General features: G+C 54.8%; 3 protein-coding genes and 1 non-coding gene across 6 annotated transcripts in view; 3 read left to right on the plus strand and 1 right to left on the minus strand.

Annotated features, from left to right (window-relative positions):
- The window catches only part of PLEKHG4B (pleckstrin homology and RhoGEF domain containing G4B), an 87,532-nt gene extending 61,124 nt beyond the window's left edge, over positions 1 to 26,408 (plus strand). Inside the window, 5 exon segments of the mRNA XM_055086384.1 lie at positions 560 to 697; positions 787 to 931; positions 1,165 to 2,638; positions 7,062 to 7,280; positions 19,945 to 26,408. Of these exon segments, the coding sequence (XP_054942359.1) occupies positions 560 to 697; positions 787 to 931; positions 1,165 to 1,391 (510 nt within the window). The 3' untranslated portion in view covers positions 1,392 to 2,638; positions 7,062 to 7,280; positions 19,945 to 26,408.
- On the plus strand, positions 1,627 to 12,812 carry LRRC14B (leucine rich repeat containing 14B). The gene is made up of 5 exons (XM_024119400.3): positions 1,627 to 1,840; positions 2,463 to 2,638; positions 3,541 to 3,687; positions 7,272 to 8,179; positions 11,373 to 12,812. The coding sequence occupies exons 1-5, from the start codon at positions 1,627 to 1,629 to the stop codon at positions 12,016 to 12,018; spliced, it is 2,091 nt and encodes a 696-aa protein (XP_023975168.2). The 3' UTR covers positions 12,019 to 12,812.
- CCDC127 (coiled-coil domain containing 127) overlaps positions 18,597 to 26,730 on the minus strand; it is a 10,181-nt gene continuing 2,047 nt past the window's right edge. The window contains exons 2-3 of one of the 3 annotated variants that reach the window (XM_007111372.4): positions 26,419 to 26,549; positions 18,597 to 19,945 (exon numbers count right to left, since the gene is read on the minus strand). In XM_007111372.4, the coding sequence (XP_007111434.1) occupies positions 19,290 to 19,945; positions 26,419 to 26,549 (787 nt within the window). In that variant the 3' untranslated portion in view covers positions 18,597 to 19,289. The remainder of the gene's footprint in view (positions 19,946 to 26,418; positions 26,550 to 26,730) is intronic. The other 2 variants (XM_007111374.4, XM_007111373.4) reach the window with 2 other exon arrangements.
- On the plus strand, positions 21,821 to 21,930 carry LOC112065602 (U6 spliceosomal RNA). The gene has a single exon (XR_002892127.1). It is a non-coding gene; the product is annotated as a U6 spliceosomal RNA (small nuclear RNA).

Genomic DNA, 26,730 nt, shown 5'->3' on the forward strand with positions numbered 1-26,730 from the left:
CTCATATGCTAACACCCTGACATCCAAACACGACCACTTGGCACTCGGAGGCTACCACCCTGGCCAAGGCCCTGACCTGTCACCAGAGATGCCCCACGGCCTCCTCATTGCCACGGCCTTCTAAGTGTGGATCCCCCATGCACACAGACACAGGCGCACAGGCATGCACAGACATGCACACACACATGCACACGCACAGACACACGTGTTCACAGAGAGGCATGCACAGAGACACGTGTACTCACGTGTGCACACAGAGACACGCACAGACACGCGTACGCACGCGCACACACACAGCAGCTTTGCTCGGGGCGCCCGGTGGCTCTTCACTCTCCTTGGAGTCGGCCCGCCCTTGCGAGGAGCAGGAAGTCCCCACGGCCTGGTCTCCCCACCCCTGCTGCCCCTGCCCCTCCCTCTGAGCCCCCCCAACCGTAATCGCCATCCTCTTCCTCTTCGCTTGGTTTACCGAGCGTTCATTCACGCTCAGGCTCTCACCCTGTGCTTGGATCCCCTCTCGGTTTCAAGCGTGTGCGGATACCTGTCCGTGTGTCTTTCCTAGAGTCATGCCCTGCCTGGAGGCCTCTGTCCCACTCCAAGGTGGATGTCCCTTCAGCCGCAGACGGAGACCCGCCCTCCCCGGTTGGACACCCAGTTTCTATGGTCCCATGTCTTCCTTTTTCCTGGTTCACCCCCTTGGGCTCCCTGAGAGAGGCCAGAACGGGCACCTCAGCATGTCCAGTCCCCCAGGGACACGCAGGGTGGAATTAAACCCAGGCAGCTGCTTAGAAAACTCCCCCACACGCTCCTATCTTAGAACTCAGGACACAGGAGATGGTGTCCACGGGGACAGGCGGCAAGCCGTTCGTGGACATCAAGCCCAGCAACGCGGCCATAAGCGACCAGGCCGTCAGTTACACCGGGAAGGGAACAGGTGAGCGGCCACAGCCCCGGCTCCCGCTCGGCCCCGCCAACTCAGACCCAGGCGCCGCAGTGCACCGGGCCCCACGGGCCAACACGTCGGGCTGGACGGGTGGCGGCCCCATGAGGCCCGACGTGACCGCGGGGGAAGGAACCTAGTAGTTTGCTGGCTGGCCATCTTGTTCTTGAATCTAGGCTGCGCCTCTACAGCAGAGGCCAAAAGACTTGCTTTCTGTCCCCGCCCAGAGGCACGGACCCGAGCGTCCAGAGCTGTGCCCTCCTGTGACCACACCGGCCCCCTGAAGAGACCGCACTCCACCCTCTCAGACAGCACCGGTCCTCCTCCGCCCTGGGGCCACTGCCCCTGCACGCGCCCGCAAGCCCCGTCCGCTACCCCTGTGCTACGGCGCCCACACCTGCGCGGAGCAGGACGGGCTGGATCAGGCGGCGGGGGGCCAGCCTTCCCTGCGTGAGCGCGCTCGTTGATGCGCTCGTGTGCCGGGGCCAGCGCACGTGTTCATCCTTTCCCGATTTCATACGCGGCCAAAGGTTTCCAAACAGATTAGAAATGTTCATTTCCTTAAAAAAAATTTCCGCTTCCACTCAAGACAAGGGAACAGGGAACAAGTTTAAAACAAACAAGCAAAAAGAAAAACCAGACAAAACAAACCAAGTGCCCCCCGAAGCCCCAAATGTGCCACTGCCACCATGAAGTCACCCCTGGGGGCGTCCCCACCCACCGCAGAGGTGCCTCTGCGAAGTGCTGGGCGTGAGCTGCTCAGAACAGGCGGCGGCCGCGGGGAGCACGCACCGTCGCCTGCCCAGAGCGACGGCGCTCTCCTGGACGCGTCCCTCAGGCTCCAGGACCGCGGGTGGCTCCCATCTGGGCTGCGGCAGCCTCTGGGCAGCCCCGGATCTGGAGGTGGGACTTCTCCCGGCAGCAAGACCAGGCGGAAGGCTCTGTGTCCGAGGGCTCAGGTCTGCCATCCCCAGCACGGCCCACAGAAGCCACCCGCCAGCCACACTCGAGGTTGTGGCTGCACCCTGGCAGGGGCCCCACCCTGGGGAGTGACCCCACGGGCCTGGGCTCCGCGGCCGCGACTCTGTCTGGGGTGGCACAGGACAGGCCCCTGGGAGCGCGCCTCCCGTCCCGTCCTGTCCCGCTTTCTGTCAAAGCCGCGTGGCCCTTCTTGCCACATTTGCTGTTGTCCCCCACTTGGGCTCACTCTTACCGCCCAGGGTGAGGCTTCCTGCTGGGGGAGGGGTCGACCTCCCTCCCGGCCTTCCCCTTCCGGCTGCACCGGGCCTTCTGATTTCAGAGAAGCAGAGTCACAGGCCTCTCGTTCATGAGCGTAAGTGGTGTCTGACCTCCAGCAGTGCCGTCCTCCTGCTTTAGCCCGGCATCACGGGTCCTCTGGTTATAAATCTGTACCTTGTAAATCATTCTCGTTGTGCAAGCCTCAGGGCCAGAGTGCCGGGCACAGTAGGCCTGAGGGGCAGCCGGCCAGGCCGGAGGACAGTCCTCACTGGGCTTCTCTCTGCAGAGACCGGGAACTCCAAGCCTTCCCACCGCACGTCAGGGGACAGCGGCCCCAGCCTCCACGGGCCGTCCCTGCCGCTCGCGGAGCTGTCCTCCGACGAGGACTGTCAGGGTGTCTCCCTGGCCCTTCCCGGGAGGGGCTCACGGCAGCAGCCTGACGGGGACCAGTTCATCGCGACCGTGAGTACCCCTCCCCTAAGCCCCCACGAGAGAGGCCCAGGTGCCGGGTGGGGGGGGGTCAGTACCCACCCAGGAGACGCTGGGCCGCCGGTGAGCGCACAGAGCCCCCTCGTGGGCCATCCCGCGTGTGAATCCACCCCACGCGCACGCTCCGGCACCCAGCGGGCTGCCTGTGAGACCAGGGGCCTGGCTGCGTCTCCAGCGATTCCGAGTCACCCCGAGAGATTTGCAGGCCTCCTGAAGCATCACCTGGCCTCTGCCCGCCCTGCGGGGGCTGCACCTGTGCCATCCAGCATGTGCTGGTTCCAGGCGGGCCTTGTTAGAGCCCCTGCGGTCCTGGGTGAAGGAGGGCTACTGGTTGGCCAAGGAGGTTTCTGAACCCAGCCCCAGATGGACCAGGGTCAGGGGCTCTGCCCTCCCTGGGACGGTTGCTCGGCCCCCAGTCCCGCCTTCTGACGGGGTCTCGTCCTGGGCAAGACGCAGTGTTTCCCTGCATCGATGCAGACGTGTGTTTCTACCTTCGGGGGTGTCAGGAGAGCCATGACACCTAACCCTGCAAGGAGGGAGCACAGGAGACCCCAGAAACCCTGGACGCACACACAGAGACATCATCCCCTGAAAAGGAGAGACTGAGGGGACCAATCCGACAGGAAGCCACTCGTCACCAGCCGGGCCTGCGGGTTCAGTGCCTTCGCCCACACGGGGTTGTAAAGCTCTCCTCTCTGCGAGCACGTCCCAGGTTCTGGGGCGATGCCTCCGGCCCCCTCCTGGCAGCACCAGAAGGGGGTCCGATTTTAAGTGTGCGCTGAGCCAGAGTCCAGGGTCCAGTACCTGGAGCTCACGCCCCGGGTCACTCACAGTGACCTGATCCCTTTGCCAGGACAAACCCCCTCACGTCTCAGGCGTCTGGGCGGTGGTTTGACCGGCAGGCCACACGCTCCACCGTGATCCCTGAGGAGCTGGGCACGCTGCCACCAGCCAGGCTGCGCGACCGCGTCGCCACCTTGTCCCGATGCTTCCGGAGCGCGGGTGCACCGCGGACGTTAACGGCGCGCCGGGCCTGGCTGCTCCGCCAGCCCCCCGACTCCCCCCGAGAGGAGGCTGCCCCGCTCGCCAGACGGCGCAGCTGGCACTGTCACTCCTCCCCACCCCCGACGCAGCGGGGGAGTCCCCTGCGTGCGCCGCACCCCGCGCGCCGTGCGCGGCACCGCCCGGGTGGGAGCCGCGGGGCACGCGGCGTCTCTAGGAAGAGGCCCTGCAGGGTCCTCATGTGTGAGGCCGCTTCCTCCGCTGAGGTCTCAGAGCCTGGGCGTCCGGGGGGCTGTGAAGGGCGCCAGGAGACCCTCCCAGGCAGGGCCCGCCCCGCCCCCAGCCCCCCTCCCCTCCCGCCGCTGGGCTGCGCTGAGTGCCCAGATCTGATTAAAGGTGCGCCGCTCAAGGGGGTTCCTCGTGCCTGTCAAGTAGACTGCTTTCCACGAAGCACACGCGAGTTGTCCAAGCGCTCCCGTTCACACCGTCGGCTGCTTGCGGGACACGCGGGCAGACGCGCGCACTGACGCTCACGTGCCGGGTCAGAACGGCAAACACTGAACTGACACATTTCAGGGCCCAAGCCTTTTACCCTGGGACTCGGACACCCAGGGACGCCGGCTGAGGCTGCAGCCGCCACGCGCTCACTCACCCGCCCAGACCCGTGGGTGTCAGCCTTAGAGGACGCGCTCGTTTCCGGGGCCCTGTCCCTGGCCTTGCCGGGCCGCGGTTGCTTCTTCAGAAGATGCACGTCCCGAGTCCGAGAGCACCTTGGGGGAGGAGGGGACCTGAGTAAGAGAGGTCCTTCTGGCAGCTGTGATGGATCTGGATGAGATGTGGCCCCTCAGGGAGAACCCCCCTCAGAGCAGAGGAGCCTCGACCCTGACGAGTGCACAGCAGGTCACGAGGTCTGGGAAGGAATCACGCAAGCCAGGGCTCCTGACCGCCTCCTCTGCCAGGCACGGGGCCACCAGTCAGCACACCCCTCGGGGCCTGGGCATCACGCCATGGCCCCCCCGCTGTCCTGCCTACAAAGACGCCCCGTGATGCCTGGACGCTCCCCCACCCCTGGGCTGCAAGAGGCCCGGTAGGAGCACGCGGACGCCCGAGCAGAGCCGCACGGTGGACGTGGGGTGTCTCAGAGCGGGGGCCCCCCTGGGAGCGCGTTCCCCGCCTTCCCGGCGATGCAGGCCATGGACGGCGGGCCCCAGGTGCAGCCCCTCCGAGGTGCGTCCTGGACGCAGGGGCAGCTTTCCTGAGTTTAGCTGGGATCTCGGTTTCGTTTTCTTTTCAACAAGCTGTGTGTGGCCAGCGGCACTAGAGTTGGGCTCCACCTGTGAGTCTGGGACAAGGGTCCCTGCGTCCCAGGTGGACCCCAGGTGGAGCTGGGGGCACAGCAGCTGGGCCGGAGCTCTGATCCAGCCTGTGCTGGGAGGTCCTGTCGTGTGGAAGGGGCCCTGAGAGGGCCCGCCTCGCCCAGGGGAGGAGAGCCTGGGTCCAGGCGGAACTCAGCGCACTTCCTGCCACAGGTGCCCCCCCCAGACCCCGCCCTGGGGCAGCGGCGACATCAGGTGCCATCCACCCAGAACAGGAGCAGGTGGCTGGGGCACGGCCCTCACCTCTGTGATCTGCCGGCCGCTGTAAACTCTCTTCCTTGTCACCCTGTTTCAGGGCTGACTGTTCCAAACTTTAGGAACATAAATAAACGGGACACTTTTTTCCACCACATTGTCGTGCTTCTTCTACGGGGTTCTGTTGTGTCAGGGACGTCACCAACAAGCCTCCCCTAGGGAGCTCAGCCCCTGTGACTTTGAGGGGGCAGGGCGTGGCAGCAGAGCGCCCTCTGGGGTCTGCCTGGTCCACGTCCTTGCCTCCCATCGGGGGTGAGGGCAGGGGGAGGTCCCGCCGTCTCCGGCTCACACCTGGCCTGCCTGACAGCGCTGGGGCCCCCGGAGCAAGATGCCTCCCCCTCCCTAGGGGAGGCACTGCTGAGGCTCTGAGGGAACAGCAAGCAGGACTGTCCCTGACGGAGGGTCCCACCTGAGTGTAGGGTTGGGGGGTCTGGGCAGTCCGGCCCATGTGGGTCCCCATGAGCGGCACCTGCACCCCCTGCACCCACGTCCATATCCACAGCCCTACACACAGCTCAGCATGTCCACTGGCCCCTGACTCTTCCCTCCTAGTGCCTTTGTCTGCCTCTCCCCTCCTGCCTCTCTTGATCTCTGTCTTTGTGGGTCTCTGTCTCTCTGTCTTTCCCTATCTTACTGTCTCGGTCTCTCTCTCTCCCACTGAGGTCCCTCCCAGACCAGCGCTCGTCCGGGTAGCCTGTCAAGCTAAGTGCTCCAGCCCTGCCCCAAATGATGGTGATACGGCGGTGGGGGGGGAGGTCAAGTCATTCAATGATGATCTAACACCCGTCAGAGCTGGGAGCTGTAGGAGGAAGAATTTTTCTCTGTCCATCCTGGGTTCTCTTCTGGGGCTCTGTAACAAAGAACAGACTCATGAGAGAAAAGCATGTAGATTTACTGAATATAAGTTTTTGATGGCATGGGAGCCCTCATAAGAAAACGAAGACCCCAGTGGCCTAAGTGCTTCTGGACTAAGTTGAGCAAGGAGGTGATTGATTGTGGAAAAGTAATTACAACACACAGGACAGTAATTTTAACAATGAACTATCCTGACTCCCTCTCTGATGATGAGAATGTCTCTCCTCCCAGTTCAGGGAGGGTGGCTTGCCCGGAGTTCCATCTGCATTCAGGAAGAAAAGGGCGGGGCGGGGGGTGGAGGGGGGTGGTCCAAGCGCCCTTAGCTCAAAATACTCCTGCCAAAGCGGCGTGGCGTGGGGCACATGCTCCGCCACCCTCCAGAGAGAGGAACCAGACACCAGGCTGTGCGAGCGAGCGAGCTTCCGGCTCCTGGGGGCCCCGCACGTCACCTGCAGCCCCGCCCACTGCGTGGGTCCTGGGGCTCAGCCCAGGGAGGCCTGCAGCTGGAGGGCACCAAGCTCCCTCCCATGGACACTGAGGAAGCCTCAGCCTCGGTCCTCAGTGACGATAAAGGAAAGGGGGGCAAAGCAGCGTGCCGGCGCCTCATGGGGCCTTTATTTATCGTCTCTTAAAGTCAGGAAACAGTTATCAGAGGTGCCACCCCATGCCTACTGCCGCGTCCCTAACTCTGGATGTGGGGCAAAGGGAGGGACTCGGCTCCCAGGGGTCCAAGAAAAGGTTTGTTAGTCCCTCGGACCGTGGGACGGCCCAGGGTTGGGGCAGACCCACGCCACGGAGGGGGTGAGATACCCCCAGGACAGGCCACCCCTGCAGTGGACGCGGCGGTAATTTCAGGGGCCCATCCCCCTCCCCCTAGCCAAGCACTCAGGCAGCTCTGCTTTCCCCAGCTGAATGCCAGCAGGACAAGCTGGCCACCACCAGACGCCTCCACAGCCAAAGCCAAACAGGCGCCCAGGACGAAAATAGCCGTCAGATGACCAGAGGGCTGGCTCACCACAGTCCAAGGCAAGCTGCTCACAACAGCTGCAGCTAAAAATAGGCGAGAAGGGGACGCGTCTTTGGGAGAAGCACCGGGGAGAGCTCCGTCCTGTCTCCAGCCGCTGCAGGTGGGCATGATGCAGTCACTGCGCTTCATTTCTGCTGAGGCCTTGGCGTCCCACCCCCAGGTGGCCCGGCAGAGCCTGGACGGGGTGGCCCACAACCTCTACCCGGTGCTCTTCAAAGCCAGCTACTTGCTGGAGCAGGCGGAGGTGATCCGCGTTCTGCTGGAGCACTGGCCGCTGGAGGAGTTCCGGCTGGGGGCTCTGCTGGGCCCCAGCGCAGACCACCCCGGGGACCTGCGGGACCGGGCCTGCGGGGCCTGCCTGGAGGCCTGCGTGCGCGGCCTCGCGGACCACACGCTCTGGGGCGGGGGCCGGCGGCGCCTGCGGGTGGCCGACCTCACGGGCATCCGAGACGTGCAGGTGCAGGGGTGTCCCTGTGGGAGGGCGCTGGGCAGGTGGGGCCGCACCAAGCTGCTGGCCAGGACCTGCTGCGAGCTGCAGGCAGAGCCCCGTGCGGCCCTGCGCCCCGTAGAGGTCCTCGCCGATATCTTCGTCACCGAGGGCAACTTCGACTTGGTGGTGCGGGCCCTGGGGCCGGAGGGTCCCTCCCCACTGCGCGTGCGCTGCCTCTCCTTCCGGGCCGACAGCCTGGGCCCCGGGCAGCTGCTGCACGTGCTGCGTCTGGCGGGGCCGGGCGAGCTGCGCCGGCTGGAGGTGGTGCACAACGTGCGTCTGCACGCTGGCCACGTGCAGCAGCTGCTGGCCCAGGTGGGCTTCCCCCAGCTGGTGTCGCTCACCCTGCCCGCCAAGGCCTTCGACGCGCCCCCTACCAGCACCCCCGCCCCTGACGGCGAGGACCCCCTGCTCAGCTCCATCGCCCGGGAGCTCAGCCGGATGACGCACCTCACCGAGTTGAGCGTGGCCTTCTCCACGCTGACCGGGAAGCTCCAGAAACTGCTCGGGTGAGTCTAGGGTGACCAGAAGGAGGGCGGCGGGGGGAGGGCATCTGTTCACAGCCCCCAGCCCAGGTCAGGGCGACTCGGGGCCCTGGCTGAGGACGCACTAGGGGACCGTAAAACAGACCTGGTTACTTCCAAGGCCACGAGCCCCCGTCCCCTCGGTTTTTGCCCAGCCCAGAGCAGCCGGAGGGGACAGGCGGAGGGGGACGTGGCCCGGCTGGGGCTGGTGTCGGGTGCCACCTGGGAGCACCAGAGCCCAAAGGAGACTGCCTCCAGTTCGTAAGAAAAAGAGAAGAGTCCTCATCAGCAAGCAAACAACATAGAAGTACCTCCATTACATTGTATAAATTACCTGTCAGTGTAACAAATTACCCCAGTGCCGGGCTTACAAGGGCAAGACAGGAGCCGGGTGGGGGCAGCTGTGGTCTCCCCCGAAAGCTTGTCGGGGCAGGAAAGCGGAGTGACCCACTTGCACGCTCATTCTCATGGCTTCTCATGGCTGTCGGCAGGCGGCCTCGGCGGCTCGGCCCGTGGGCCCCTCCACAGGCTGCGGATCAGAGGGGCAGAGGCCCTGCGGAGGGAGGCCCGCCTCCCAGAACCTTCCCTGGGGAGCACTGTGCTGATGCTTCCGCACACTGCGTGGTGAGGGCCCGTCACTGAGCCAGGGGAGGCACCACCGAGGGTCGCAATACCCAAGGGCCGTTGGGCCACCTTGGCGGCCACCAGCTGTGAATATACTCATGAAAATTTATGGAAAATCAAACTTCTCATTTCTTGAGAAGAGAAATTTGATGAGAATCAAATGTGTCATTTCTTCTCATTTCTCATTGACTGGGTGTGAGGATGTCTTTTCTGGTTTAGGGAGTCCGTGGCTTACAGGAATTTCTCTTCTATGCAAAGGAAACCCAGAAGTAGCTGGCCGCAGCTGGCCAGGGCCCACACTGCCTCTCCTCCCCTGGGGGGCACCTGGGATCCCATCGCCGTCCCCATCCCTGCTCCTCCCCCCTGGAACCCAGTTGCCCAATTCGGGAAGGGGTTGTCCTCGAGCCCACACACAAATACGACTCTGCCATGTGGTGGCTCCCTGGGACCCTCTGCGTTTGGCTGGCCTGGGTCCTCAGCCAGAGGTGCCTGTGCTCTGGGGATAAGTGTTCCACAAGCCAGACGACACGTCACAAGCCTGCAGGGCCATCTTGTTAGCTCGGCCCTGCCATCGCCAGGCACACTCTGACCTTCTGTTCTGCATGCTCGGTCTTCAGTCAGCTGGTTGCTGAGAGCCTGTCCAAGGCCCCAGAAGGTCCAGGCGTGGAGTGTGTCAGGCCTAAGTGGGAGGGAGATGGGTGAGTGGTCAGGGAAGGTTAGGTCCCAAGGTGACCTTTGAGCGGAGACCAGGCACAGTGAGCCAGCGGAGGCCCGGAGAGGGTGTGCTAGGCGGGAACCCCGCAGGTGAGGGGCCGGAGCTGGGGGTGTGGCCGGGCCGTAGGCAGGGGCGGGGCGGGGCGGGGCGGGGCTGCCCGGAGCTGGGGGTGTGGCCGGGCCGTAGGCAGGGATGGGGCGGGGCGGGGTGGGGCGGGGAGGGGTTGCCCGGAGCTGGGGGTGTGGCACGGCCGTAGGCAGGGGCGGGGGCTGTGGTCCTGGGCAGGTGAAGAAGGGAGCAGGGAGAGGAGGAGAAGGATGGAAGAGCCAGGCCAAGCCCTGGAGGCTCTGAGCAGGGCAGTGGGTGATCAGCTTCATATTACAGGGCTCACTCTGGCTTCCCTGGCCCACACAGCAGACCCAGATGGAGGGGCAGGGAGAGTGGCAGACAGAGCAGACACGCCAAGACCACCCAGGTTTGGTGACTCCCTGGGAGGTCTTACTGCTAAGATTTATTACAGCAGACTGACACGGGGCAGAATCTGCCTGTCCCAGTGGAGCCAGCACGGACTGTGATGACACAAGGGAGGTGCCGTCCACTGGGGAGTGCATGAGAGACCCAGGCCCAGGGGTTTTCCTGGGGGCTGGTTGGGTGGGCGCCTCAGCCTGGCATGTGCCGAGATTCCAGACCCCAGAAGGAGGCAGGTGTCAGCAGGGACCACGTTGCTTGTGCAGACAGCTCAGGCCAGGGACCCCTTATCAGCTGAGTGAGGGACCCTCCCCAAATCCAAGCTCCCAGACGTGGTTCGCAGTCAGGCCTGTCCTCTGACCCTTGTCCACACAGGAGGCCCCCTGAGGGGTTGCGAGCAGTGCAGGTGGGGAGAGGGTCCCTCATGGATGGATGTGGGTGTGAGAGATGGAGGTGGAAACACGCCCCACAGCTCAGGGCCCGAGCCACAGCCTCCTCAGAGCCGGGCGAGGAGGCACAGAGCCCGCTGTGGGGTGGACCGTGCAGGCGGCGGGCGGGCCCCCAATGCTCAGCGCCCAGAGTACAGGTGCAGGAGGTGGTGGGAGCGGCAGCCTCAGCAGGTGAATAGAGAGCGGAACCCCCACCCCCGGCCCTCGGTGCCCAGCCAGGTGACCCCAGACCCAGGCCCAGGATCCCGGAGGGCCGCTGTGGGTCTGTTCCCGACTCTGAGAACTGCTGGGCAGGGAGTCACCGACTGTGCGTTTCCGCATGGCCGCCGCCTACACACCTACAGGAGAGCACGGAGGGTCTCTGAGGTCCCAGGCAGTGCTGAGGGTGGACAGGACGCTCCAAGGGCCCTCCCGGCCCTGAAATCCTGTGGGCTCAGGCTCTTCTTTCAGAGCCAAGCCAGTGTTTCATTTCCTGCCAATTCACAGGCAACTCACTGCCCCCTCAGCAAGCTTGTGAACACACAACGCCTTGTTGACAAAACAGATTGATCACTTTAATTGCTGAGGACAAAGGCCAGGCCTGTCTTTGGGTGAAGCTAAGTCTTCACTGCCCGGCCCGTGGTGGCTACGCAAGCAGGTCTCACACTGACCCAGCTCTGCCGTTGCCCCAGGGCAGCCACAAAAGGGAAGTAAATGAAGGTCGCGGCTGTTCTGATTACGCTTTACTTACCCGCACTGAAACCTGAACTTCATATAATTCTCACGTATCACAATATTCTTCTTCTTTTGACTTGTTCGACTACTTAAAAAGGCAAAACCCATTTCAGCTCTCAGGCTGAACGCAGTCAAGGGAGGGTGTGTGTGGCCCCCAGAGCGCCTGCCCGGCCTGCTCTCACCGCGCTGTTTCCTGCCCTGCCCGCAGCCCCCTCCGGACTCCGCTGAGAGTGCTGGACCTGGGCAACTGCGCCCTGAACCACGCGGACATGGCCTTCTTGGCGAACTGCACCCACGCCGCCCACCTGGAGGTGCTGGACCTCAGCGGGCACTGCCTGGTGGACCTGTTCCCCTCGACCTTCTTCCGGCTGCTGGGCCAGGCCGCCCCGACGCTGAGGGCCCTGACCCTGGAGGAGTGCGGCCTCGCGGACCGGCACGTGGGCGCGCTGAGCCTGGCCCTGAGCCCCTGCCGCCGGCTGCGGGAGCTCCGCTTCCTGGGGAACCCAATGTCGGCCCGCGCGCTCCGGCGCCTCTTCGTGGCTCTCTGTGGGCTCCCCCGGCTGCAGAGCGTGGAGTTCCCGGTGCCCAGGGACTGCTACCCCGAGGGCAGCGCCTACCCCCAGGACGAGCTGGCCATGTCCAAATTCGACCAGCAGAAATACAGCGCGATCGCAGAGGACCTGCGCACGGTGCTGCTGCGGGCCGGCCGCGACGACATCCGGGTCTCCACGCCCCTCTTCGGAAGCTTCGACCCGGACATTCAGGAAACGAGCAATGAACTCGGAACGCTCTTGCTGCAAGCCTTCAAAACTGCTCTGGAAAACTTCTCCAGAGCGCTGAAGCAAATGCAGTAGGCCCCGGGCTGTACGAGGCGGGTCCCGGCGGCGGCGGCCGGGGCTGAGCCTCCGCCCCCGCCACCACCGAGGCATCTCCTAGTGGCAGCTGCACGCGCATCCTTTAGGCGCTCCGGGAGCTGTGACGGAGCACAGCGCCCAGCACGGCGGTGGCGCCAGAGGAGCAGCCCGCGGCGGGCGGCCGTCCTGGTCACGGCGCCTCGGCAGCCGCGTGAGGTGCGGGCCGCAGGGAGCAGGGCGGGGGCCGGCGTGAGCGGGGAGGGAGTGAGAGGACGCCTCCCGAGGCACAGCGATGAAGGCGACCAGCTGAGGAGAGAGTAAAACCGAGGGCAAGCCGCATCCCTTGCCGCAGCGGCTGGGTCCAGGGGTGCGGGAGCCGGCCCGGCGCCCTCCCGTCGCGGGTGTGCGCCGCGGCCCTGTCTGGATGTTTACAAACTCCCGTCCAGCGAGGACATGGGCTTTGGTAGCTGACGGCTCTGGCCCTGCCCTTGGGCCAGTGGGCGGCAGGCGTGCGCTCTGCTGGTGCCAGGCCGAGCCCCGGGCTCCGGCGGCCTCTGGCTCTGAGGGCGCGACCGCGGTGCCCCGCCCGCCGCCGCCCCCACCCCCACCTCCACCGACTCTAGGCCAGGCGGGCGGGGGCTCCTGCTGCGGGGAGGGCGGGAAGGCTCCTCCGGGAAGCTGTCTGAGTCCTGGTGCTTGAGGAGTGGTTAATGCCAACGTCTGGACTTGGTTTCTACTGAGATCTGATTGGTGCAGTGCTGAGTATTAGGGTAATTAAATACTAATGAAGTGTGGCTTATTCAGACGTGGTTTTCTTTCTTTTTCAATCTAATGGACGAAAAAAATGTCTTGCATTAATTTGTGTTTCCAGATGTTCATGAAACTGGGCATGTCTTTTTCTTTTTTTAAATAAATTTATTTATTTGGCTGCGTTGGGTCTTCGTCACTGCGCGCGGGCTTTCTCTAGTTGCGGCGAGCAGGGGCTACCGTTCATTGCGGCGCGCGGGCTTCGGTAGTTGCGGGACGTGGGCTCGGTAGTTGCGGCGTGCAGGCTATAGAGCGCAGGCTCAGTAGTTGCAGCGCACGGGCTTAGTTGCTCCGCGGCATGTGGGATCTTCCCGGGCCAGGGCTCGAACCCGTGTCCCCTGCATTGGCAGGCGGATTCTTAACCACTGCACCACCAGGGAAGTCCCTGGGCATGTCTTCATATGCTTGTTGCCCACTTGTATTATTTTTTAAAATAATTTCATTTATTTACAAAAACAAAAACAGTTCACCCACTTCTCCCTTCCGCCCACAGACAGTCCCCCACCCCCTGCCCCACCTCTGGTTCTAATCTGTTCTCTGCACCTATTAACTTGGAGATATATATTCCACATGAGTGAGATCATATGGTATTTGTCTTTCTCTGACTTATTTCACTTAGCATAGTGCTCTCCAGGTCCATCCATGTTGTCACAAATGGCAGAATTTCATGCTTTTTATGGCTGAATAGTATTCCATTGTATACGTATAACACATCTTCTTTATCCATTCATCTACTGATGGGCACTTAGGTTGCCCATATCTTGGCTATTGTAAATAATGCTGCAATAAACATGGGAGGGCTGATATCTTTTTGAATTAGTGTTTTCACTTTCTTCAGATAAACACCCAGAAGTAGATTGCTGAACCATATGGTAGTTCTAATTTTGATTTTTGAGGAACCTCCATACTGATTTCCACAGTGGCTGCACCAATTTACATTCCCACCAACAGTGTACAGAGTTTCCCTTTTCTTCACTTCCTTGCCAACACTTATCTCTTGTCTTTTTGATAATAGCCATTCTGACAGGTGTGAAGTGATATCTCATTGTGGATTTGATTTGCATTTCTCTGACGATTAATGATGTTGAGCATCTTTTCATGTCTCTTCAGAGATTCTGCCCACTTCCTAACTGAATTTTTTATTTTTTTGCAGTTGAGTTGTATGAGTTCTTTATATATTTTGGATACTAGCCCCTTATCAGATATATGATTTGCAAGTATTTTCTCTCATTCTGTAGTTTGCCTTTTTTTTGTTTATGACTTTGTTTGCCATGCAGAATCTTTTCAGTTTGATGTAGTCCCACTTGTTTATTTTTGCTTTTGTTGCTTTTGCTTTTGGTGTCAGATTTTTAAAAAATCATTGCCAAGACTGATGTCAGGGAGTTTACCACTTATGTTTTCTTCTAGGTCTTAACGTTCCAGTCTTTAATCCATTTTGAGTTAATTTTTTATGTGTGTTGTAAGATAGTGGTCCGGTTTCATCCTTTTGCACGTGGCTGTCCAGTTTTTCTAGTACCATTTATAGACGAGAGGGTCCTTTCCCCATGGTATATTCTTGGCTCCTTTGCCGTAAATTAATTGATCAATGCATGGATTTATTTCTGGGCTCTCTATTCTGTTCCATTGATCTATGTGTCTGTTTTTATGCCACTACCATAATGTTTTAATGACTACTGCTTTGTAATATAGTTTGAAATCAGGGAATGTGATGCCTCCAGCTTTGTTCTTCTTTCTTAAGATTGCTTTGGCCATTCAGGGTCTTTTATGGTTCCATACAAATTTTAGGATTTTTTTGTTCTATTTTTGTGAAATATGCCATTAGAATTTTGATAGGGATTGCATTGACTGTGTATATTGCTTTGGGTAGGATGGACATTTTCATAATATTAATTCTAACAATCCATGAGCATGGAATGTCTTTCCATTTATTTGTGTCTTCTTCAGTTTGTTTCATTAACGTCTTGTACTTTTCAACATACAGGTCTTTCACCTCCTTGGTTAAATCTATTCAGAATTTTTGATGCAGTTGTAAATGGGATTGTTTTCTCAATTTCTCTTTCTGATATTTCATTATTAGTGTATAGAAATGCAACAGATTTTTGTGTATTCATTTTGTATCTTGCAACTTTACTAAATTTGTTAGTTCTAACAGTTTTTTGATGGAGTCCTTAGAGTTTTCTGTATATAGTATTGTGTCATCTGCAAATAGTGACAGTTTTACTTCTTCCTCTCCAATTTGGATTCCTTTTATTTCTTTTTCTTTTCTGATTGCTGTGGCTAGGAATTCCAATGCTGTTGAATAAAAGTGGTGAGAGTGGTCATCCTTGTCTTATTCCTGATCTTAAGAGGAGACGCTTTCCACTTTTCACCGTTGAGTGTGATGTTAGCTCGGGGCTTGTCATATATGGCCTTTATTATGTTGAGGTACATTCCCTCTATACCCACTTTGTCGAGAGTTTTTGTTATAAATGGATGTTGAATTTTGCCAAATGACTTTTCTGCATTCGTTGAAGTGATCATATGATTTTCAAATTCTTCAATTTGTTAATGCAGTATATCACATTGACTGATTTGTGGTATTGAGCCATCCTTGTATCTCTGGGATAAATCTCACTTGCTCATGGTATATGATGCTTTTAATGTATTGTGGAATTTGGTTTGCTAATATTTTGTAGAGGATTTTTGCATCTGTGTTCATCAGGGATATTGGCCTGTAACTGTCTTTTCTTTTGGCATCTTTATCTGGTTTTGGTATCAGGGTAGTGCTGACCTCGTAAAATGAGTTTGGAAAACTCCCTCTTCTCCCTTTTGGAAGAGTCTGAGAAGGACTGGTATTAATTCTTCTTTGAATGTTTGGTAGAATTCGACCAGTGATGCCATCTGGTCCTGGACTTTTGTTTGCTGGAAGGTTTTTGATTACTCAAATGACATTTTAGTGCAATTCAGAATTTTAAAAAGGACCTAAGTGTCTGAAGAGAGTGGCTACTGCTTGATATGGCCACATGGTCCTCACACTAGAACCACCCAAGTGGTCAGTGAGGGTTTGAATCACCCTGTGAGTGGGCTTTGCCCTCAGGTCCAACTCCATGCTGCCGTCTCCGCAGGTACATCCCCGTTGCAGCTGCTCCTGTGCCACCCCCTCCCCCAGGTATGGCCCCTGCCTTTCCCCCAACAATGGAGTGAGAGTCCTCTCAGGGTCTGCCTGCTGAGGACGGCAGTAACCTTCCTACTGGGCCTTCAGGAGAGGAGAGACGCCACCGGGTGGGCAGGAGCAAGGAGGGAAGTGGTGGCTTCGAACTCCCTGTGTGCTCTTCAGCTCTGCCTTCTCTGCTCACCCCTGCATTATCTCCTTAGCTGTGTTATGCTGGAACCCTGTTTCAGCCACATGGACTTTGCTACTGCAAGAAGCTCTTGGAAAGAGAGTAGGCACAGGGCAAAATTTTGAAATGATTTGATTTTAACTCTAAAGAGTAGAGTAGCTTCTGCTGTTTGTGTCTATGGAATTTTCTTGATGAGACCCAGCCTCTGGGTGGTCAGCAGGTAGGACCCAGCATGGGCATGGCTGGGCCCGGCAGCTGTGGTGGAGAAGAGCCCAGGGATGCTGCGGTGACCCAGGACCTGAAATTTGGGGCAGGGGTGGGCACACAGGTGTCTACTAGTGGAGAATGTCCCTGACAGCCCCCGCCCCACGCTGAGGAAGAACCCATTCTTGTGACACTGGAAAGGCTGGGAGGCTCGTCTGGAGCAATTCTGAGGCACACGGAGCAGCCCAAGTGGGACCCATGCCTCCCACTCACCCCAGTGCATGTAATTCACTTGTTCCTGTGGACCCGCTCAGCCCCAACACTGAATGTGCCACTTGCAGCCAGGATGGGTTTTACCTGTACCTGCCCAGCCCGAGACTGGTGGCCCTAAGGATGCCCAAGGTGACGCTGGCTGCGAATGCAGTCGTGGGTATCTGTCAGGGCCCAGGAGCGTTCCTGTGCTTCTCGTGCTGCAGACGGCGTGGCTCCCACACAAAGGCGAACTGTGGGAAAAGGAAACACGCTCAGCAGGTGAAGAGCAGAACAGAGTGCCAAGGGCCAGGAGGGCGTGAATATGCCACACGGCAACTCGACTGGGGCTCCTCCTGGTGAGCCTGGGCGGGCTGTCATCTGCACAAAGCCACCTGGTCTTCCCAGGGGCCAGACAGTTGCACTGAACGGGGACATGCTAGGGACCATGATGGACACTCTGGGACCACCGTCTTCGCCTCCCCTCGTCCCCTGTGGTGGACTCATCATTGCACTTCCTCCAGGAATTCAGCAGTGCTTCCTGTTGACCATCCTGGCAAGGAGGGGATGCAGATTCAGGGACTTCCACTTCTCTTTCCTACCTTAGCAACTCTTGTTCCAGACGGTTCTTTCCAATCATATACTCAGAGACTAGGAGACACCTGCAGGCCCAGCAGACCCTCTGTGCAGTGGCCGTGGCCAGAGACCCGGAGACGTCAGCCTGCAGCTCCCTCTCATCAGCCGCCACCCACTAGATCCCAGGACTCCTCTCTCTCCGCCAGCCGCTGGCAGTCCCACGGGTGAGCGCGAACCCTTGCTCTGCCGGAGGGCCTGCCGCCTCCTTCAGAGCTGCCCGAGCCGGCGGTTGGCATTGGAGCCCCGCTTCCTTCTCTCTACTCCCACCCCACTCACGAGCCACGGCACCGCATAGCCCAGTGGTTCCCAGACTCGGCCACACACGGGAGTAGAACGAGGCAGCTGTTCTCACCTTGGGGCCCGGGGAGGGAAAGCTGGTTTGCAGGGAGAGAAGACTGAACAGACATGCGGAGCTCTGAGGCCAAAGGTCATTGCTGCAAGGTTCCCAGTGTTGTTTACTAGCCATTTCTGGCTCTCCTCTGAGGCCTGGCCATCACTCTCCATCCTTGCCCTGAGGTTCCACAAGGTGGCCTTAAAACAAATGCCCCCTTAACTGTCTAAGCTAGCAGAACTGACCCCTGTTGTCTGCTACCAAAGCCCTCGTGTCTAGGGAAGCAGGACAGCTATTTTTGTCATACGCCAGGCGGAGAAGGGCACTTTTGGCATCAGCCCACAAAACCCGCTCAGTCATTCGAAAAGGACCTGGTGTCACACGGATCAGGGCAGTTCTGAAGCCAAGCTGCCTGGGTTCATACCAACTCCAGGACCACCTGTGTGACCTCGGGCAGGCTGACTTCCCACCCCTCGCCTGTAGAAGGAGGGCTGCAGAGAAGGGCTCTCACCACAGGCCTGAGACCGTGGGCCTCTGAGAGGCCTGCTGACAGGCTGGCCCTCGGCTGGCATCTGGGACCTGGATCTGGGAGCGTTCCCTCCACCATCAACTGGTAAGAGTGGATCTCTGCGACCAAACCCTGCCAACAGCTTGGACAGCTGCTTTCCTCTGGCAGTTTGGAATTTGGGTCTGTGCCAGGCAGAGGGTGCCCGTGTGACCGGCCCTCCGCAGAAACCCCGGCCGCTGTTTCTGAGCGTCCGCATGGCCGTGTGACCCCTGGGAGGGGACTGGAAGCTGCACCTGGTCTCCCCGCGTTGCCCACGGGCCTGTCCCTTTGCTGACCTTGCCTCGTATCCTTTCTATACGGCGAGTCTCAGCTGTGAGTACAGCCAGGTGCTGAGTCCCGAGCAAGCGTGGGGTGGCCCTGGGGACCCGGAGCCCAAGGGTAAGAACAGGGCTCAGCGCACAGCACTCGGGTCATCTTGACCCGAGTGCTGTGCGTAAAGCATGCAAAGGCCGATTCATATTAACTTCATGGAAAATGGGTCTAAGTTTGCAGTAAAAATTGAGATAATCTGTTTAAAAATGTAAAGAGTAAGGAATCACACCCATAAAAAGCGGCACTGTTGCTTTTAAATTGAGGTGTTTTAATGATATGTCATTGCTCATAAACACACACAAGGGTATCAACTGGAAATAAGAAACACTTTTTCCCCTTTGGTGGGAAAGAGCTTCAAACCACCACAAAACCTTGACGGTATCACTACCTTCCTTTCTCATCTATTAGGCAGTCCTACCCACTGCCTGACAACTTCTAACTGTAATTTTAGGAGAGAGAAAAATAATCTGAGGAGAAAAAAGAATTTATTTAGGGACTGATAAAAACAGACCAAAAAATGACTTATAGTAAGGATGAATATTATATTTCACGTTCCTAGAAACAATTTTTCCCTAAAGCTCTGAGGTTATACTGTTCCGCTTAATAAAATAGTGGCGGCTTAAAATGCTTCTGAGAAACTGCGCCCTTAGCCACTAAGGGGGCGGAGCGCCTCGTGAGGCCTCGCCGCCCTGCTCGGAGGGTGGCGGGGTGGGGGTGGGGGTGGGGGCCACTGCTGAGAGGTGGCTGCGTGCATGCGTGGCCACAACACAGGGAGCGCTGGCAGAGGGGACACCGGATAACCCAGCACACACAACAGTCTGATGCTGAGCCATTCACTGCTGTCTTACTTTTCCAGTATGGCTCTCTCCACGCTCTTAAACTTTTTCAGTTCGACCATTAGTTCCCAGTATCTGAGATACAGCCACATAAGCCTCCCATTTTGGCGCTTGTTGGTGTTCCAGACATCACCACAGTACGTGTCGTGCTTGAATATGTCGGTCAGGCCAGCTGCCATCTCTAGGCCGGCAGCAACTGGGTCAGTGGACGCTCGGAGCAGCAAGCTCTTCTCGATCTGCAGCCGCCTGTGGCGAGGGAGGACCAGGCTGCAGTAGACGCTCTGTCTCTCTGTGAGAGCGTCCTCGAACTCTCTCAGCAGAAGCCTGGCTCTCCGTTGCCAGTCCTCCTCCTGGTCCAGGCAGCTCAGGTACGCACTCCGCAAGGGCTGCCTCTTCTCCTGCAGGACCCGAGCCCGCTCCTGTTCCAGAAGCTTCTTCTCTTCTACCATCTTGCGCCCCTGAGAAATGAGGGCTTCTCGGTAGCTAGTCGTTCTGTTTTGTTCCTTTTCCAGTTCCAGGGACAACTGTGCCACGGCCCGCCGACTTTCTGAGATCGTGGCATGGTACTTGGCTTCGAGGTCCCGCTGGAAGGCAGCTGTTCTCTGATGGTATGCTTCCCTCTCTTTTTCTATTTCTTTTCGGGACTCCCTGGACCAAATCCAGCCTGACACAAAGAAAGTGGAGGAGGAAAACACACATGATGAAAAGTCAGAGCTCAAGTTCTATAATCTTTATTTACAGAAAACATAAAGCAGCTAAGCACAGCACTTCAATAAAATCTGAAGTCCCAAGAGGTACAAAAAAGACAACATTTTGAATGAAGCTATACAACTGCAAAGCTCTTATCTTAAAATCAGATAAGGGCTCCCCAAAGACAAGCACAGCAAGGCTGCAGAGGCCCCTTTCAGCCCCCTCCTAATGTCTGATGGCTGAGGAAACCCACCGCTGCCGTCCTCTGTTCCCAAGCCTACCACCCTGTGCCTACTCTGGCTACGGTGCCCCAGCATACTATCGGCAAGGGTTAGAAATGAACATGGGTGAGAGCGCTTCACATAGCGTTGGCTAGGTTATTAAGAACTGAGTAAAGTTCAAAGCGTGTTCAGCTTTGCCTGGTCATCACGAGTAAACAGCTGAAGCCCAACGTGTGTGCTTATGTTCTGATGGGGGGGGGTCATGTAAATAAGGAGTCAGAAGTTCAGCCTCAAGATGAGGCTCCACCGTAATCTAACAAACAGGGGGCAGAAGGGTGCAGGCAACTGGGGTGGGCAATGCCCCGCTCCGCCCCACAGAGTGAGAAGCCAGCAGGCCTCCGACTCCGCTGCACGGAGAAGTCCAAGGACAGGGAAAGGAGTCTGACGACCACGAAGCCTGTGGCCAGCGGGTGCCTGGGTCTGGGCGTTGTCACCAATCCTGCCCGCCCCACCGACAAGAGTCTGGGGTGCTCTGATAATAAGACAGGAGTCAGTGTGATGCTTGCACTGGCGCAGGATCTCCACCGCGTTCTGAACCGGCGGCCCCGCTCAGTAATTTAATGAACGCTGGGGCAGCTACGCCGAGTCCTAGTCTCTCACCGTGGTAACCTGTCCAGCCTGTACATGCAAAACGCAGTGCAGATCTGAGTCCTCTGGGAAACAGAAGGATGTAGCCAGGCCATGGAAGCAACCTAAATGCCCACCAACAGACGAATGGATAAGGAAGATGTGGCACATATATACAATGGAATATTACTCGCCATAAAAAGGAACGAAACTGGGTCATTTGTAGAGACGTGGATGGACCTAGAGACTGTCATACAGAGTAAAGTAAGTCAGAAAAACAAATATCATATATTAACGCATATATGTGGAATCTAGAAAAATGGTACAGATGAACTGGTTTGCAGGGCAGAAATAGAGACACAGATGTAGAGAACAAACGTATGGACACCAAGGGGGGACAGCAGGGGGTGGGGAATGAACTGGGAGACTGGGATGGACATGTATACACTAATATGTATAAAATAGATAGCTAGTAAGAACCTGCTGTATAAAAAAAACTAAAATAAAATTCAAAAAAAAATTACACTGACTGACGTAGTAATTAATTAGTTTTGAGGCTGGGAGAGGCCCTGAGGGGACCTGCGTTTTCCGTTTGTTTTTTCAGGTTCATCTCTGGCTTCTATAGCTTTTCATAGTAATTTTTATTCTGGAAGTTCCTGCTTTCTTATACTTTTGAAATGATGCTTTTTGTCCCTGAGAAGGGTTGAGGAAGATTGTATTTTCTTCTTTTTGGTTACCTTGCTTAGGTAATGCGATCAGAGAAAACTTTTAACTTTGCATTCTTGTAAGGATTCTCCAAAAATGTATTATTACAAGATTAAGAAATTATATCGAACATATGGGTGTTAAGTAGCCCCCTGGCATAGCCTAAAAGTAAAGGCAGACAAATGAAGTTGATAAATGCTACTCTTGTCAGCCTCCACTTTCTCTACTCAAACCTGCTAACCTAAGAAATCCAGGCACATAAAGCCACTCCATAAAAAGTATCACTGCCTGCTCACTTTGGCAGCACATATACTTAAAAAAAAAAAAAATTGTTAAAACACAGAGAACACTAGCACAGCCCCTGCTGGAGGAGGACACACAAATTCGTGAAGTGTTCTATATAATTTAAAAATAAAAGCATCCCTGCAACAGAGGGCAGCTTTTTTTCCGTTTCTCATCTTCTTAAGTGCCAACCCAGAACCATGGGATATGATGTAGGGAAGCACAACATGCCACCCTTAAATAGGTCCCTTGGGCCTTACTAAGTTTCTCGAGGGGCAAGGGAACCACCCTCATCACTAGATGATTCTAACCGAAAGCGGAAAGTAACATTAAATCTGGAGCTGCAATAGAAGCCTTAGTAGGAGTGTGGAATATCAAGGTTCTAGGCTTGGCCAAAAATATCCAACTGGTGACTATTAAATTAAGACCTGGATGGGAATATCCCTGTAAATAGCAGTAACCAAAATGGGAGGCCACTGGTCTGACTAACCACAGCTGACATTTGGAGCCTGACAGGAATTTGGCGGGGAGGCCTTCTCCTCCCCTAAGCTAAATGAGGGAAGGTAAAACCTCGCCACATAGGTGAATGGGTGTGTCAGTCATTTAATATCATTGAGGTGGCTACTCAATTCTTAGGGGGAAAAACACTTGTTTCTTCTGGCCTTAAGAGAACAAAGTCATCCTAGGAGGCACTTGCCTATGCCTTTAAGATGCAAATGTCTACCAGATCTTCTCCAGGAACCCTTATCTCCAGCATCCTTTTAAAATGCAAATTTCCGGATTCCCTGCTGACACAGTGGTTAAGAATCCACCTGCCAATGCAGAGGAGCCGTGCTGCAACTACTGAAGCCCGCTCTCCGCAACAAGAGAAGCCACCACGATGAGAAGCCCGCGCACCACAACGAAGAGCAGCCCCCGCTCGCCGCAGCTAGAGAAAGCCCGCGTGCAGCAATGAAGACCCCATGCAGCCAAAAATAAATAAATAAAATAAAAAAAAAAAGAATTTGGGTTAAAAAAATAAAAAAATAAAATAAAATGCAAATTTCAAAAACGGGGTAGGTAATTTGGAACTTGACTTGTCAAGGATGAGAAGAAATACTAAGTGTCTTCTCTGTAAACATTCGCAGAAAGGGTTTGGCCATCTACACAGGCGACCTTGATTTGCTCCATCTGCTAGAAGCCCAATTTGAATCCAGCCCCTGTAACTGATGGGTTTTGCCACGTTGTACCTGACTCAGGGCTGAAATTGTCAAACGAGAACTATAAGGTCTCTGTGTTTGTTTGTGTGTTTGTATGTATCTATGTGTGTTGTAGATGTATAGTATTACCAAAATTAATTTGTAAAGAAGCTCTACTTAATTGACTTAAAAAAATTAAGTGCTTATATAAATACTCAGGAATATAAAACTGGCCAGAATGAATTTCAGGTTCACACGATCCAGGAAATATTCAACATTAAATTAAGATCTGGTATTGAAGGAGGCTTAAACTTGTTGATTTGATGAATACAGATATGTCTTTAGAGTCATCAATGTTAAGTATAGTACTTCTGCTGGACCTAGGTTTACTAAAGGTCAAATAAAACCTTATTATATGTTGCAAATCTGTCAGCAGGAAAAGTAACTTGAAGTGAAAAAACAAAAAACTTTTAAGGAAAGTAAGATGTATGTTTTCAGTAAAAGAAGGTGTAAAGAGTAAGAAAAAAATACTGGAAAAAAGAGTTGTACATGATCTTGGGCCTTCCCTGGTGGTCCAGTGGTTAGGACACCACGCTCCCAATGCAGGGGGCCTGGGTTCGATCCCTGGTCGGGGAACTAGGATCCCACATACTGCAACTAAGCCCACATGCTGCAACTAAGCCTGCACGCCTCAACTACTGAGCCCACGCTCTAGAGCCCTCGTGCCACAACAAGGACCCAGTGCAGCCAAAATAAATAAATAAATAATAAACAAAAAGAGTCGTACATCGAGATTTTCTAAGATTGGATTAAACTTAGTTGGGTAAACGGATTTTGTTGGGAGTGGGCTGGGGCAAGACTGGATTTGGTTTCTCCCTCCAAAGTTTTCTTGAATTACTGCTTTTAATAACATGAGTTACTTCGCCTTAAAGGGATCTGTATTTGCTTTCAAGATCTGTTTTAACTTTGGTTAAGAAATAAGCATTGTCTCAGTGACCTATGATCTTATTTGACCAAGTCTTTTAAAACTTTTTGACAAACTTCCCAATATCAAATTTTAATTAAAGTTCTTTGGATTTCCAGCTAACTTTGGGATACTTTAGAGGGCCCCTGAGGTATCTCAAAGAAAAATATTTAACTAGGATTATTTCGTATGTTAAATGAAATGTAATCAGATGGTTAACCTCGCCTTTTAAGTCTTCTGTCATTTATAGATAGTTATTTTTGTACTCTGATGCTGTTACAAAAAAGTGCTTCATCATCAAGAAGATTCATGGGAAGGCTAAGGAAACAGTTGCGACACTTCCACATCAAGACAATGGCTATGCAAGGATTCCAGCCCATACCGACTTAAAACAAGGAGCTGTCCTGCCCCTGGGGCCCCTAGATCAGGCATCCTAGAGATTTTTACTCCCTGACAGGTGGGGTCGATGCCCCTACTCAGCCTCGAAGCAACTTCAGAAGACGGACCATCACCCCTCTGCTTCCCATAAAAATACGGGAGTAAAATCTCCGACGGGGGGAATGAAACAGGAGGGAAGGGGGCAGGGCACAACCTTTAAAAGAATGACACAGCCATAGGACATGACAAAAACTGGTTAGAACCAACTAGGTCCAAGAGAGCAGATGAGTTGACTTCCACTAGACCTTGAGCCTCATTATACGCTCATTGTAATAGATTAGCATGCTAAATGACACACTCACCAGTGCTAGGACAGTTCTGAGGCCAACCATAAAAGGTCAAAAAGTAGGCTGTGGCCCAGTTCCTGGAAATCCCCACCCCTTCCCCAAAATAACTGGAATAACACTCCCTCTCATTAGCCTATGAAATTACCCAGCCCATAAAAACTAACCACTCCATATTTCGGGGCCTCTCACCTTCTGAGATGGCCCGTAATCTGTCTGTGAAGTGTGTTTCTCTCTCAATAAATCCACTTCCTACCTATCAAAAAAACCCCACGTGTCTTTGGCATAGGGATTATTTTCAACTGGTTATTTTCTAAGAAACAGCAGACATGGGAGAAACTTTGAAAACCAAGTAGGAGTTACCCTTTTGTAAGAAACTTACATTTATAAGGGAGTTCTGCATTTGTAAGAGTGTCTCCCTGGCTGTACCAGGAAGAGGTTGACCAAATTTCTGGAAACTCTTATCATAGGAAAAGGCTAGAGCTTAAATCTGCATAACAACCTTACCCTTGATTATTGCACTTTTCTTAGTCCCCTCTGGTAACTATCTCTCCCCAACCTCAACATCCTCTTTTGTCTTAAGCTTGGGATGGTATTTAAGGTGAGGGCTTATGCCATTCTGGTAAGTTACTCAATTTTCCTGAGTCTCTCTTGTGGATACATGTTAAAAACTTTTGTTTGATTTTCTCCTGTTAATCTGTCTCATATCAATTTAATTCTTAGACCAGCCAGAAGAACTTAAAAGGGTAGAGGAAAGTTTCTTCCTCTGCGACAGTGACAAAACATAAAACCAACCCCTAAACATCAGGAAATTCATCATGTAGTAGGGATATAAGCTAAGAGCTGGAATAAGGACAATTGACTGGTGACTGGTAATTTCCCCAAAGTGGTACAAAGTCGATTCAAAGTAGAGAGAATTTCTGGCCAGCCTGAGCAGAGGTTTCATGGATGAAGTCTCCCAAAGACTGATTTCCTAAACATTACACAGACATACAAAACCAGTTTTCTTTTATGCCTGTTTTATTCTTCCTCATCGGTGCTTATGAGGGCAACTGAAGCAAGGGAGCCCCCGTCAGAGCAGTACAGCCTTGAAGGGAGCTGACAGTTACTGAACTCACTCCACACAAAATGCCTCTAAATATCTTGTCTTATTTAACCCTCACTTGCATTGAGGCAGTTATGACGGTCAGAGAAACTGAGGCTCAGAGGGTAAATAATTTGTGCAGAATGTACCATACGCGAAAAAACTAGGGTGTGCACATGCATCTCTGTAAACAAAGACTGTTGCCCGCCATTTATGATTAAGTCCTGAGCCACAGTCACTGACCTACAAGTTCACCCAGAAAGGGATTCAGGGTGAATGCACTCTGTGTTTTGGATACATGGGACCCTACAGCGTTAAGATACATGACTAAGAAAGAATTTCAGTGACCCCAAATTCCTGCATCTTCCCATACGTGGGTAAGCACTAAAGTCACTAACTTGACGTACCTGGGTTTCTGTGACAAGTATTAATCTTTTACCAAGATGCATGCTGGACCACATGAATTTCCTGGCTCCTCCCCTGCCTCTTCAGAGCGGTTCCTAACAGCTATCTGAGAGACTGTATCTTAGGCTACAGTCTTCATAGCTCTCACATTGTACTTTTTTTTTTTTTACAGTCAACATCTGTCAGGTTCCAAAGCCCAAGATGTTAGAGCTCCACACTTTCAGCCCAGAAAACACACGTTAGGAAAACCAAGACTTACGAAAAGCAGCCAATCCCAGCATTGGAACCAACAGCGCATAATTCCATCTGCTTCCATCAGCCCCATCAGCCCTGGAACTGGGCCGGATATTCCAATTTGGGGGGTCATTTAAGTTATTCATGGAGATACACCTTGAAGTAAACAATAAAACCATTAACCGCACAAAAAGAGCAAAATACATTGATCGCAATTATATCACCTACATGGCTCATGTGAGACTTTTTTTTTTTCTTTCAAAAAATTTTGTTCAGGGGGCTTCCCTGGTGGCGCAGTGGTTGCGCGTCCGCCTGCCGATGCAGGGGAACCGGGTTC

Source organism: Physeter macrocephalus, chromosome 8 (assembly GCF_002837175.3).
Source record: "Physeter macrocephalus isolate SW-GA chromosome 8, ASM283717v5, whole genome shotgun sequence".
In the NCBI taxonomy this organism is placed as follows: Eukaryota; Metazoa; Chordata; class Mammalia; order Artiodactyla; family Physeteridae; genus Physeter; species Physeter macrocephalus.